We start from the raw sequence: 12,490 nt of genomic DNA, 5'->3' as shown, positions 1-12,490 counted from the left end.
GTAAAATATCTTCTTCAGTGTTGCCTTTTAGTAAGTTTCGATAACTTTATAAATACTTATGAATACAAAATAATACAAACACTACATAGGAAAAATAGGTAATAATTTAAATTTAACATTTTTTTCTCAGGAAAAGCATTGCTTTCACATATAGCCATGTGTGCCGCTGCGAAGCCATCACCACTAAACTCAACCGCAGCTTCTTGCGTTTACCATGAAATTTCATGTCGTCTCGGTGATGAACACTCCATTATCGAAAATCATCTCTACAAACTCCTCGACCAGTTACAAAACAAAGCCGACTTGTCCGTTTACAACCCTCATAAATGCATAACCGTGTCTCGAAGACTACCCCCTTCGGATTCTCGCCCCTTCCAAGTAATCCACGGCCAAGTTTGGCGATGGTCTCATGTGCGAAGCAGTCTATCTCATATAATCTTTGAACTGCAACCCCGAAACTTCTGTTTTGCGGCCCACCAAATGGAGATTTGTCTCAATCCATGCCATTACCGAAAACAACGACTGCTTCCACCGTTAGAACCAGTTGTGGCATCACCAAAATGGGCCACAATTAGTTACTACGAGAAGGAGTCCCGAGTTGGAAACGCGTTTTCTTGTCAAGGACTCTCAATTTGGGTGCACTGTTTGCAAGATGGGCCGCTACGAAATGATAGACTTAACTTATTTCCAATGGAAAATGGGGGTCGGGATTGGTCTGTGAAAAACGCCAGACAACAGATCGGAAAAGGGATTACTTTGCACTATGTTAAGGGGCAAATTTACGTGCAGTTGTGGTCCGACTCAGAACTCTACGTCAACTCGAGATTTTACAATCGACTTAAAAACTATTCGGGTGGTACTATTTGTAAGTTGGCGCCGTTTCGGTGCAAACACATGAAACTTTTTCGGGATGATGAATTTCATAAAATGTTAGCTGTGGAAGTGGAAAAAGGTTGGGAGGCTGTTTACAACTTTGCTAAAGTGTGCATCGTTCGAATTAGTTTTGTGGAGGGTTGGGGCAATGGGGTTGCTATTACTGATGTGCCTTGTTGGATTGAAGTGCGTTTTTTGAAACATTTGGAGTGGATTCAACGGACTTTGGCGCAAATGGGTGCGCCATACAAACTACATTATTAACGTTTTACATTTTTTATTACATATAGTACAAAAAATATTTTATAAAAAATAAATTAATCCAAAGTAAAAATCCTCGCTGCAATATCGTCGATCATCCAATCCATTCCTTTTAAAAGATTTTCACCAGTAACTGCGCTACATTTCGCTATTTGCCAGTGATGAGTTTTGATTTCATCTAATCCAAGAATTTCTCGCAACTCGTCAGGGGTGCAAGCCCCTGGCAAGTCTTGTTTGTTTGCAAAAACTAGAAGCGTTGCTCCAGCTAACCTCTAATAAAAATATTAGATCAAGCTTATTTCATACAAAAGTATGTACCTCTTCTTGTAATAAAGTATGTAACTCAACCCTACAATCCTCAAGACGTCTTTTATCAGCACTATCCACCACCCAAATAAGACCATCTGTGCATTCAAAGTAATTTCTCCAATAAGAACGTAGTGATTTTTGACCCCCGACATCCCACAAATTTAAAGTAAAACTGAAATATCCAATGTAAAAAAAATTCAGGAGGTGGGTAAGCAAACCTACCCTCGGTGTTCCAGAGTTTTGATATTGAACCCCAAAGTAGGTGAAATTGTATCAATTGGTTCTCCATTAAACCTTTTCAAAATTGTTGTTTTTCCAGCGTTATCTAAGCCCCTAATTTAAATAATTAAGAAAAACTTTGGGGTGTTATGTTTAAAACGAAAATTAGTTCTTTGAGGTTAGAATGAGTAAATGTTTTTAAAAGGATACAACATTAAAATTCGCATTTCTTTTTCTTTTTGCTTCATTTTCTTCAAAACTGTAAGAAACCCCATCTTTATTTAACTATTTTGTTAGACTAAAATTATATAAATTGATTTCAAATACTTTTGTATTGATTATGACGTTTGAAATTTTTGACATCTGACGGAAACGTCAAACGCCTTAGACTATACAAATTTTACACGTGTGTATTGCTGGTTGACTACCTATAATTCAATTTAATTGCTACTGAATATTTTTTTTGTAACACGGAACGTTTACAAGCAAAAATTCATAAAACAATGCTCTCCTGGACTTTACTCATCTCAGATGATCAAAGACTATTAGTACTTATGTTTACCTCCCAACTAATCCAAATATAGTCCTGAACCGAAGGCAAAAATTTTGTTTGCGACCATGTATTTCTATTATTGACTGATTATACGGACTAATTTTTCTAAATTTTTTAACAAAATCAAAAATTACGTTTCAAATATAAAATATATTTGTATATAAAATAGCGCATAAGCTTATAAGTAAGCTACCTACTTACAAAAAATGTTCCAACAAACTCTAAAAAACAATTTAAAAATTCCTTCTCAACCATTCTTACCAGTATGAAGAAGTAAAATTAGAAATTACTGTTTTTCTTTCTTAAAATTTTTTTAATTGGCGATATAACTTCAAAGAACCCAAAATCTTTTACTCTTTCACATCAACGTAACTGCAAATTAATTGAAAATAAACTTGTAGAATGTAACAACAGATTTTTTAATAAATTTTTAAAGGTTCCTTGGAAAATTTTTCACACCATACCATCAAAGAACTTCATTTGCGTCATTTTGTATACATCCTGTATACATAACATAAGTCTTTTACTAGTCTGTTTTAATTATTTCATTTTAAATATCAATTTTAAAATTTGAATAAACAACCCATTACCAGAATTAACTTGTCTACGTTGGTAATCTCTGGTAAAAAAAATCCATTAGTAAAGCCTCCAGACAGTAGATGCGTTTTTAACAACTTTTTTGATAACAGACCCATTTAAAACTGTGTCCAGACAAGTTTCCCGTCTAGTTCAACAATGGCATCCTTAACAAAAATACTTTTATTTATCTTATCCAGTTGTTACATCCTAAGCGTGGCATTAGCCAACGCTCCAATTTCGCGATCATCTCGAAGAAGTAAATATTATTCGGATAAAATCTTCAATGATTGATATTTTCAATTATTTTCAATTTCAGTCCACATCCCATTTTTGGGCTTAGGCCCACGCTGCACTGGTTGTCCCCCGCATTACTGTGACGACGACCCGGCCATCATTCACGGCTATTGTTGCGGATGTGCTAGATTTTTTGGTAAGTGTGATGGGATGAGTAGGTGGATCGGCTGTGAATAAATGAATTTTGTTGCAGACGTGCTACCTGTCAAGTGTGGAGCTTTCGTGGATTGTCCTCTGAATACTTATGATTTATGTGAAGATTACGAGTATATGATGTATTGTTGTTGTGAATGATTTCACCGATTTGGATTTATTAAAAATTTGGCTTTAAGTGTAGTGACTAACTGTAATTGAAATGTTTTAATAATGGCAACGTGAAGAAAAACATTGATAATAAAAATTAATTAAAAAATTTATTGATAAAAGGTGAATTAGCAATGTAATTTTATTTTTTACTTTTCCCGTTTTTCTTTCATGATTTCATCGAGAGCCTATTATAAAACGTGTTTGAGCGAATTAGGCTAATTGCGTTCTTTAATAACATGAATGTTTTTGTAACACTAAGATTAAACTATCTCGTTATCTTATAAATATTTATTCAAAGGTGCTTATCATTTTAGACTTCAAAAATAATGAATACTGAAAGAAAAAGCGAAAATTCTTAACCTTAAAATATACGCAAAAAAGTAAGGGAAAAGTGAATTGTTAAACGTTTTCTCGTATTTAAAAAAATGAGTACGTGAAAAGGTCAGTGCAATTAACAGACAAATTAAAGCACTAATGACAAAATTTTATCAGTAGTTACCTGCTAGTGCTCTCTATACATATGTGGGCAAAACATAAAAAGTCTAATAAAAAAATTAAACATTTGTATAGTAATTTATTTCTTCTCTGTTTCTGAAACACCCTGAATACTTGCAAACAATTTCAAGTAAATCTTGTATAATTTTTTTAATACAGCGTGATCATTTAGGACTGTGTAAGTTGGCAACAGATTTGAAAGTACATATATTTGTTAATGACCTGTAACACTGCAATCGGATACCATTTTGCTGGACAATTAAAAATTAAAGTCAGGATTGCCAACAGATTAATTCATTCTTGATCACTTTGTATTTTAAAGAAAGGAAGAATTTTAAGTATTTTAATAGTTATTTGCAATTCTTAAATGGGTGTTTTATGGACGTGAAATAAAAAATCTTAGTAAAATCAAATTATATTTTAATTTTTAACAATTTTAGCAAAAATTATATTTTAATAGAAAACTATGCCTTCAGAATGTTCAAGAGAACAAGTACTAAATTCATTTCAAAAATGTTTATACAACTAAATAGATATGTAACTTATTAATTACATTTGATAATGAATGTATTCCTAACAAGTTTGAGTTAAGTATATTTTTCCGGTAAGTAGGTATCTATTAATAGTATAAATAAACTTTCTTTTCTACTCTGTCAGATTGTAAAAATGAACAAACTTCATATTCAGATGAGTTAAAACTGTATCCAAAATAGTGATAAATCAACTTTGAAAATGAACATTGTGACCCTTTTCAATTACAATACTTAAATATCTGTAATCAGAACATAAAACCCAACTATGTTTTAACATTTCATTCCTCATTCCATCTGATAATACCTAATATCATTTTCCAGTAAGTAGGTGACCAGCGCAAGTAAAAAACAAACACACTTGACGTTCCAAACTCTATTTCAAACAAAAACAGAATTATTGCAACATGCTAAACCCGCAACCTTAAATTGTGGTCATTTTTTCCTCTTTTACGACATATTTTACATTAACGCTCCGATAAAAATCAATTGGTGCAAAAAATGCCCTCGTTAGTTGCACAAAGAGCGTAATAATTGAACCACCCTTCGTACCACGACCTCGCAATCACCAATCAATCCACCGGAAGGGTAGGGTTATGACGTGTACCATCACAGGTGAATACAATACCATTATGTAAGGTATTTTCGTGCATGATTGGAATACGGATTTGTTAAATTGCGATTATCACTGGTGCGTTATAGCTTCCCCTTCCCTGCTGGTCTTTTCCTCCGAGTGGACATTACCATTACGCACCCATAAAAATTAATAATTTGCAATAACTATGCGTCTTTCGCGCGATGCCTTGTCTTGTCATGCGCGATAGAAAAACTATTCGCAACTAAACTCGTATTGTCATTGGTGATAAAGCGTCGGTCAAGTTGGCTGTGTATGTGCGGCGCGTCGAGACGACCGGTCGTGTCTTTTCATTGGTGCATTCGTCCATGTGATCCGTCGACGGCTGACACTGATTGTGTATGAAGGTGAGTAAATAAACGGCGATTGAGTACAATTTTATGTATCTCGTAGATAAGGAAAAACAAGGTGAAAAACACTACCACTAAAAAATAAAAAGTTCAATAGACACAACAATCAAATGTTTACTGGACTAACCTTCACAATAATTGGGAATTTATGTATTATTTTCTTGTTCGGCGCATTTATTCCAATTTTAAATTCATTATGCAATTAAGTGTGTCACAAAGGAAAAAGGACATGTATTGTTGGTTTACAAAATGAAAATCAACGTACTCAAAATTTCCACCGTGAACTTCAATTAAAGTGAAACTGAAACACAGTGTCGTCAGCGCTAATTCAAAAAATTCTGGCTTAATTGTCATGTTAGGTCTTACAAGACAGTCACGATTTCTTTTTTCAAATCAGTCGAGTAACTGTCAAATACACGTGCCGGTATTTCGAGTGAAGGCCCTTGCAAGCAGGTGTCCGAATTACTATGGCAGATGCGTCTCACATGTAATGATCGAGGGACATTTTTTCCCAGTAATTATTATTATTACTAATGTTTTCAGCAGTGACATCATCACTATTAAACTCTTTCTCCAATTGAACATGTAACTAGAATTTAAGGCATTTAATAGTATCACGAAAATGCAACAAGACCACAAAAAATTAAATTGATATTAAATAATTTAAATAAAAATTCACTTTCTCTAGTGGGTAAGCGCTGAGAACATGAGATGTAGCAATTAATACAAAAGTTTTATTTCACTACAAACCTATAAAAAAGTAATATTCATAGCAATAGAATTTTAACATGCATGGTTTCAATTGTTATCTTTTTTTTTAATAAACAAGCAATAACAAAAGAAAAGTAAAAGCCATTAATTATTCATCCAAAAATTTCAATATTCAAAATATTTAAATTTTTCTACTTAGGTATTTAAAATTTTAAACCAAACGATTAAATACAAATTTATATTTGTTTCAACATTTTCGAGGCAAAATTTCTTCATATATTTTTTAAATACATAATTCGATTTCTTAATTCTTAATTTAAAGATAGCGTTAGTGTTAAAATTACACAGTGCGTAGATTAGAAAAGGAAACGTATCAGCAAGCCGGTTCACCCAATATTCCTTATGAAATTCATTCATTTGGCTGTTTTCACTCTTCTCTTGGTGTAATCATTAAACGATTTTAAAATCAAAAGATTATTGTAGTAAACGTTTTGCAATATGCCAACAGTTCAAATTTTACTTTAAAACCCGTTTTCTCTAAATCTATAATAATGGAAATATGATTCTTTACCTCTAAGGTACAAAAATATAATCATTGTTATAATGTACGAGTACTAGTACACAATAAAAAAAGTTATTCTGTTTCAAATTCTGCTGGAGAAAAACAGTTTTTTTTAATAAGAAATTTAATATTTTTTGCTTAAAGTACTAATAATCTAAACGTCTTTTGCAATCTTGCAATGGCTAAATGCAGCATTTGTTGTTTATAAGATGATTTCTTAAGAACCGATCTAAAACTTGTGCGGAGTTCACTCTCTTGTCTATTTTTAATTAAGCTGTTTTCCGTTGCTTTTGTTAAAGCGACTACCTAATTTAAAACTTAAGACGAAAAATTAGCATATCTATACCTACTGCAAAAGAAGGGAAAAACTGTTGCGATGTCCCATCAAAGTGGATACAACGAAATGATCCCAGTTAATCTCGGGCTTACTATAGCAACTTATTATTATTAATCGTAAATTTCATCTTCGTGGAAATCGCCAACTTTCTGAATCGTTGAATAATCTACTATTCCCAAATTTGTTCCACATGGATTTTTCTTAATTATTCTCTGAATGTTGTCGTTTCTACATGGGAAAATGCCTCAAAGTGAATAATAAATAAATAAGAAAAAAACCAAACTCTTATATGCTTAGAAACTTCCAATACAGCAAATTTTATGAATAAACAATTGTGTAAATAAAGATGATTTAATACTTATTTTATCAAGTAATAACTAGGAAGTGACTTTCTTTAATCAGACGTTAAATTAAGAACAGCAAATTAAAATAGCAATTTTATGAGTCTATTTTATGAGTAGGAATACAACAGGTGTTTAAATCTAACAAAATGTACAACATTTATTTTTTCTTATTATTATCTTAAGAAACCGATCGTTTTGTCTTTTCATAATAACGTATTTCTGGTACCGGTTTAATTATTACCACTGAACTCGTTTCTGAATTTTTCATAACAGAATCAATAGATTCGGAATCTGAAGTTCACGACCCCTCACACAGGATGTCTGGAAAAAATGTTGAAAGATTCCGGAAGTGGTTCCCTAGGTTAAAATAAGAAAAAAGTTCGTACGCACCTACATCAATCAATCTATTTAAGGCGTAAAATTTTGCTTTGAAAGAAGCTTTTTGAATTTTTTTGGCAGTTGCGGGTTTACTGGCTAATTTTCTTCAAAAAATTCCTCTTGTATTATTTTTGGATGACTCATTCTAAAGAAAAACGAGTTTTTTCATAACCGTACACTCTGACCGAAGGTAGTGTTATTTGTCTGGCTCCCTTTGGGAAGTATTTTCAGACATAGGTCCATAGGAACTTTTTTTATTTTGACCTAGGGAACCAACCCCCAAAATCTTCCAACGTTTAATCCGGACACCTGTATATCATTAACTCACCTTAAACTTTTTTACTGTAATTTTTACTCAGTTATCTTTTTCTAAATATTTACCATTTCACTCAACAAAGTGTCAATTATCTCATTACGATTTAATTACTTAAAAAATAAATTTTTATTCTAATAACAAACTGTTAAACGGTATATACCTATTAAATTTACATGCTCAAGGTATCTTCCTTCTCCACTTGAAAATCCCTGACGTCATTTCAAACATTCCTAATCCTCGATAGCAAAATTAGTCTTTCACATGACGCATCATCCGCTTCCCCTAGCCATTATTATCAGTCAAGAGCCGTAATTTTTCCACTTGCAGATCTTTTCTAGTACCACTCTCCGAGCCAAAAATGAAAAATGCTGGGACTAGTCTTCGGATACACCGTGGCCTTTTTGGTGCTAAATCTGGCGCAAAGCAGCCCAATTGTCGAATATGATAAAGGCTACCGCTACGAGGAGTACATTGTGGAGCACGAAATATCAGCCACACAAGCGAGAAATGCTGCCCTTAGTATCGATCTGAACTCCGGTAAGTCTTGACCAACCATAACTCACAATGGCCGTAAAAGATCGCGGGATAAAGAGCAAATTGCACGCAACTCATTGACATCGTTTATAAACCCAAAATGCGTCTTTGATCCGTTATTATCGACTAACCCACTTGAGGGTTAAAATTAGATCACGAAGAAATCAACAATTCAGCTAAAGTTAGTTTGGTTTTAATTTTCGATTTGAGTGTGAAAAACGCAGTTTTACACTTCAGACACAGCCTTGATTTGAGTTAATTAAGCGCTCAATTAAAATTAATAAAAGAATTTCAAGAAGAAAACAACCACACCCGGATTAATGAGCACAAATGAAAATGACAAAGTTGTAACAGAATTTTTTTCAGTCGCTTCACCGGTGGGATGCCAAAAATGTACCAAAGATGAAATCAAATATTGTTTAGGCAACGATCTCATTTCTGATCACTGTTGCTGCGACAGGAAATACCATGGTAAGTAAGGGAGAACTTCCTTATAGTGTAGTTCTCATGAAAGCCAAGTCATTTGTTTGCACTTAGATTGCGTTATATACAAGATTTAAATTAATTACAAAATGTATGAAAAATTATGTGGTATTTGCTGCGTCACTGCTCCTTGACTCCGGAGCGATTAAGTAATTTTACTTAAGGTTTGTAGCAAATCATAAAAAGTAAATAATAAAATTACAGAAGCAGAACTTTAAAAGAAGTGAAAAATAATAAAAAAGAATATATACAGGATGTTCCGTTTTTATTGTTACAAATTTAAACAGGTGATAGGATATTCAATTCTAAGACAAAACTTTCCTATAAACTTGTATCGAAAAATGCTTGGTAAGGGAGCTACCACCCCCTGGAAGGGGCTAATATGTTTTTGCTAATATTTCAGAAACCATTTAAGATAAAATTACAAAATTTGGTACAGATGATAATCTTTATATACCTAAACAAATTCAAACATCATATGTCCAAATTTCTAATCAGGGGCGTCCGAAACTGGTGGGGTTTAGGGTAAGAAAATACCCTATCTATTTTGGCTCTAGTTTCTTTAGTTATGCATTGACCAAAATGGTGGTCACTTTGAACAACTCCTTAGATTTAGGCAAATTCATTTAATTAATGTTATTATTGTTATTGTAATGTAATGTTAATTAGTTGAGGTTGATTAAAAAATATGAATGTCTTGCTTTTATTATTCTGTAAATTCTGATTTATMTGAATGTTGTATTGGTGTGTAACATAAATTTTAAATTAATWTTATTCAAAAACAATAAGTCGTATCGACACAAGAGAGACMTTTCTGTGATAAACTATCGAACTTAAGATTTTGTTGCTGAAAGTACCGAGAAACTAAAGCCAAAATAAATAGGGTATTTTTTTACCTTAAACTCCTCCAGTTTCGTACGCCCCTGATTAAAAATTTCTATATTTGATGTTTGAATTCGTTTAGGTGTATAAAGGTTATTATCTGTACCAAATTTTGTAATTTTATCTTACATGGTTTCTGAAATATTATCAAAAACATATTAGCCCCCTTCCAGGGGGTGTAGCTCCATTACCAAGCATTTTTTGATACATGTTTATAGGAAACTTTTGTCTTAGAATTGAATATACCATCACCTATTTAAATTTGTAACAATAAAAACGGAACACCCTGTATAATTAAAAAGAATTGTTTAATAAATCAGAGGAAACGCCAATATTTTTAAAATTTTTTATTTTTATTAGGTACCCAAATAGGCATTGAAAGCAATTTATTAAATTAAAATTACAGTACAGTGATAAACAGTGAATTTCGTCCACCCAATTTCTGTGGATTCACAAAAATTCACTGTAGTCTGTGCTTTGTTGTCATGATTAGTGACATTCAAATACGTATTGTCAAATTTAATCAAATTCGAACATGCTAGCAGTAAGTGCGTTTAATAAAATAAAAATTATCTCTCTGGTACAAGAAGGTATGTCTCAAAGACGTGTCTTTATACTTTTGAGCATAGCAAGGACTACCATTTCAAAGGACAAAGGTAGCAAGAAGTATCGAGCATTCTGTCAACATGACAAACGTTAATCAAAATTCTGAAACAAGGTTAGGAAAACCTAAAGACTAATTTACACTTTTAATCTGTTGGGGAAATTGGGTGGACGAAATTCACTGTCCATCACTGAGACAACAAGGAAGCAGTATCCTAAATTTTAACTCTGTTTAATGTTATTTGTGGCTTTTATTGGCAAAATTTTTGTACCTTTACTAAGTAATTATAAAAAAAAACATATACAAGATCATCAGTACCATTAAATAAACATAATAAAATGTCAAAATTTTTTGACAGCTAGGGTTTTTTAAACATGTTTTTCATGCACCTCGTATCTTATCTTACTCAAAATTTTTCTCTGGAGCGCGAGTTCTGACACATTAGAAATAGTTGAATTCTTAAATTTCATATTAGCATTTATAAAAAAATTGGGAATTACTGAAATGTGAATAACATGACACTTTATATTATCACTGTTATACTTTCCATGGAAATAAACACTATTCGACGAGTATTATATACAGGCTGCGCCAGAACTCGCGCCCCAGAGAAAATTTTCAAGTAAGGTAAGATACCAGGAACATGGAAAAAATGTTTAAAAAATTCTATCTGTCAAAAAATTTCGACATTTATTTTTTGACATTTGACATTTTTTATGTCTATTTAATGATACTGATGATCTTGTATATGTTTTGTAACGTCACAAATAATATTGAACAGTTACAATTTAGAATACAGCTTCCTTGTTTCCTCTTTTATAGCCAAAAAACTAGGAAAATTATTTTTTCAACAGAATAAATAGAGTCAAACTGCAAAATTTAAACCCTCATAACTTCGAAATTTTTATAGATAAGATTTGCGTAACGCAAAAATGGTTTTTGTCCAACTGAATGACCCTGCCTTGCAATTAGTTCTACGAAGTAAAAATTTAGAAACAGATAGTAATTTTCCAACGATCATCTTACAACAGATATAGTTCCTTTACTCCTATTACTAATGTGACATTTTTAAATTTATTTAAAATGATTTATTAAAAAATGTATTAAACCTATATGCAATATGTAAACATGAGTTTGAAACCACAGACCACGAGCTTGTAAACCCATTTAAATAAGACATTATTGAGTTTCATACCAGCTCGTAAAAATCAGAAATGCTTATAGTGTTCATTTTCTTTTTAAATAGTTACCAGAAAAATAAGATAAAGTTTAAAGCAATTCAAACCGAAGTTAATCTTATTCACAGCAAACGCCAGGTGCGGTGTTGGCAAACTAATAAACCTCGCATTCCCACATGGCATCTTGTGACCCTTTCAATTAACATATTAACTGACGCCTCCAGCTAATCGCTGAATCACAATTGTTTTGCAGAAGTGTTACCGTTCATCCCCCACACGTGCTACTTGGGTACTCAAATCTGCAAGCCGGTGGTCGGAGATTGTGCAGAGTACAGCCGATTGCGGAGCTGCTGTTGTGATAAATACGCCCTGCAGAAATGTAAGCCCCAAATTTTATGTATAAATAAACTTTTCGTAATTGGAAGTGTTGAAGACGGTCACGCAAACCCGATTCAACAATAATCACATCGTTGGTCATACAATTTAACCGGTCGTTCACATTTACATCATATTGATTCGGGCTTTTACAGGGAAGAAAAAGTCTGCGGGGGTTCGTTCACACGTCAACAAAGAGATAATTACCTTGGCACTGATGGTGCAAATTGTATATATACTTGTATATTATCACCTTTAATTACTACCAAAGCAATATTAAGGCTGCACAGTATTATTATAATAAACCTTCTTGTTACGTAATTCTTGTTTATGTTTTTACCCGTCTACTCTCCCACTAATTAATTTATTGGCATGGTTCAATT

General features: G+C 32.6%; 4 protein-coding genes across 5 annotated transcripts; 3 read left to right on the top strand and 1 right to left on the bottom strand.

Moving 5' to 3' along the window:
- Nucleotides 1–156: 156 nt before the first annotated feature.
- On the top strand, nucleotides 157–1,137 carry LOC123011812 (mothers against decapentaplegic homolog 5-like). The gene has a single exon (XM_044409453.1). The coding sequence runs from the start codon at nucleotides 157–159 to the stop codon at nucleotides 1,135–1,137; it is 981 nt and encodes a 326-aa protein (XP_044265388.1).
- A 2-nt stretch (nucleotides 1,138–1,139) lies between these two features.
- LOC123011188 (ADP-ribosylation factor-like protein 2) lies at nucleotides 1,140–2,013 on the bottom strand. Its single transcript, XM_044408520.1, has 4 exons — nucleotides 1,873–2,013; nucleotides 1,666–1,776; nucleotides 1,453–1,615; nucleotides 1,140–1,406 (listed from the first exon to the last, which is right to left on the bottom strand). Exons 1-4 carry the CDS (start codon nucleotides 1,935–1,937, stop codon nucleotides 1,191–1,193), a joined length of 555 nt encoding a protein of 184 aa, XP_044264455.1. The 5' UTR covers nucleotides 1,938–2,013; the 3' UTR covers nucleotides 1,140–1,190.
- A 930-nt stretch (nucleotides 2,014–2,943) lies between these two features.
- Nucleotides 2,944–3,414, top strand: LOC123011489. The gene is made up of 3 exons (XM_044408937.1): nucleotides 2,944–3,050; nucleotides 3,111–3,224; nucleotides 3,282–3,414. The coding sequence occupies exons 1-3, from the start codon at nucleotides 2,951–2,953 to the stop codon at nucleotides 3,380–3,382; spliced, it is 315 nt and encodes a 104-aa protein (XP_044264872.1). The 5' UTR covers nucleotides 2,944–2,950; the 3' UTR covers nucleotides 3,383–3,414.
- Nucleotides 3,415–5,250: 1,836 nt separating this feature from the next.
- On the top strand, nucleotides 5,251–12,428 carry LOC123010765. 2 transcript variants are annotated; one of them, XM_044407865.1, is made up of 5 exons: nucleotides 5,251–5,400; nucleotides 8,379–8,588; nucleotides 8,952–9,056; nucleotides 11,986–12,111; nucleotides 12,263–12,428. In XM_044407865.1, the coding sequence occupies exons 2-5, from the start codon at nucleotides 8,417–8,419 to the stop codon at nucleotides 12,364–12,366; spliced, it is 507 nt and encodes a 168-aa protein (XP_044263800.1). In that variant the 5' UTR covers nucleotides 5,251–5,400; nucleotides 8,379–8,416; the 3' UTR covers nucleotides 12,367–12,428. The 2 variants fall into 2 exon arrangements, with proteins under 2 accessions (XP_044263800.1, XP_044263801.1); XM_044407866.1 differs by having other exon boundaries at nucleotides 5,272–5,400; nucleotides 8,390–8,588.
- Nucleotides 12,429–12,490: the final 62 nt, after the last annotated feature.

Source organism: Tribolium madens, unplaced genomic scaffold, assembly GCF_015345945.1.
Source record: "Tribolium madens isolate multiple individuals breed KSU strain unplaced genomic scaffold, Tmad_KSU_1.1 Scaffold_91;HRSCAF=231;Tcas5.2_LG7, whole genome shotgun sequence".
Classification (NCBI taxonomy): Eukaryota; Metazoa; Arthropoda; class Insecta; order Coleoptera; family Tenebrionidae; genus Tribolium; species Tribolium madens.
The sequence above is the reverse complement of the archived record's forward strand: the minus strand, read 5'-3'. Positions and strand labels throughout refer to the sequence as shown.

Excerpts from the sequence above, each read along its gene's own strand:
- LOC123011812 (XM_044409453.1), top strand. The coding sequence starts at position 157 with ATGTGTGCCGCTGCGAAGCCATCACCACTAAACTCAACCGCAGCTTCT.
- LOC123010765 (XM_044407865.1), top strand. The coding sequence starts at position 8,417 with ATGCTGGGACTAGTCTTCGGATACACCGTGGCCTTTTTGGTGCTAAAT. Across the intron at positions 9,057-11,985 it reads CTGCGACAGGAAATACCATG|AAGTGTTACCGTTCATCCCC; the intron begins GTAAGTAAGGGA and ends ATTGTTTTGCAG. Across the intron at positions 12,112-12,262 it reads TAAATACGCCCTGCAGAAAT|GGAAGAAAAAGTCTGCGGGG; the intron begins GTAAGCCCCAAA and ends GGGCTTTTACAG.
- LOC123011188 (XM_044408520.1), bottom strand. The coding sequence starts at position 1,937 with ATGGGGTTTCTTACAGTTTTGAAGAAAATGAAGCAAAAAGAAAAAGAA. Across the intron at positions 1,777-1,872 it reads GAAATGCGAATTTTAATGTT|GGGCTTAGATAACGCTGGAA; the intron begins GTATCCTTTTAA and ends TATTTAAATTAG. Across the intron at positions 1,407-1,452 it reads ATACTTTATTACAAGAAGAG|AGGTTAGCTGGAGCAACGCT; the intron begins GTACATACTTTT and ends TATTTTTATTAG.
- LOC123011489 (XM_044408937.1), top strand. The coding sequence starts at position 2,951 with ATGGCATCCTTAACAAAAATACTTTTATTTATCTTATCCAGTTGTTAC. Across the intron at positions 3,051-3,110 it reads TTCGCGATCATCTCGAAGAA|TCCACATCCCATTTTTGGGC; the intron begins GTAAATATTATT and ends TTTCAATTTCAG. Across the intron at positions 3,225-3,281 it reads CGGATGTGCTAGATTTTTTG|ACGTGCTACCTGTCAAGTGT; the intron begins GTAAGTGTGATG and ends ATTTTGTTGCAG.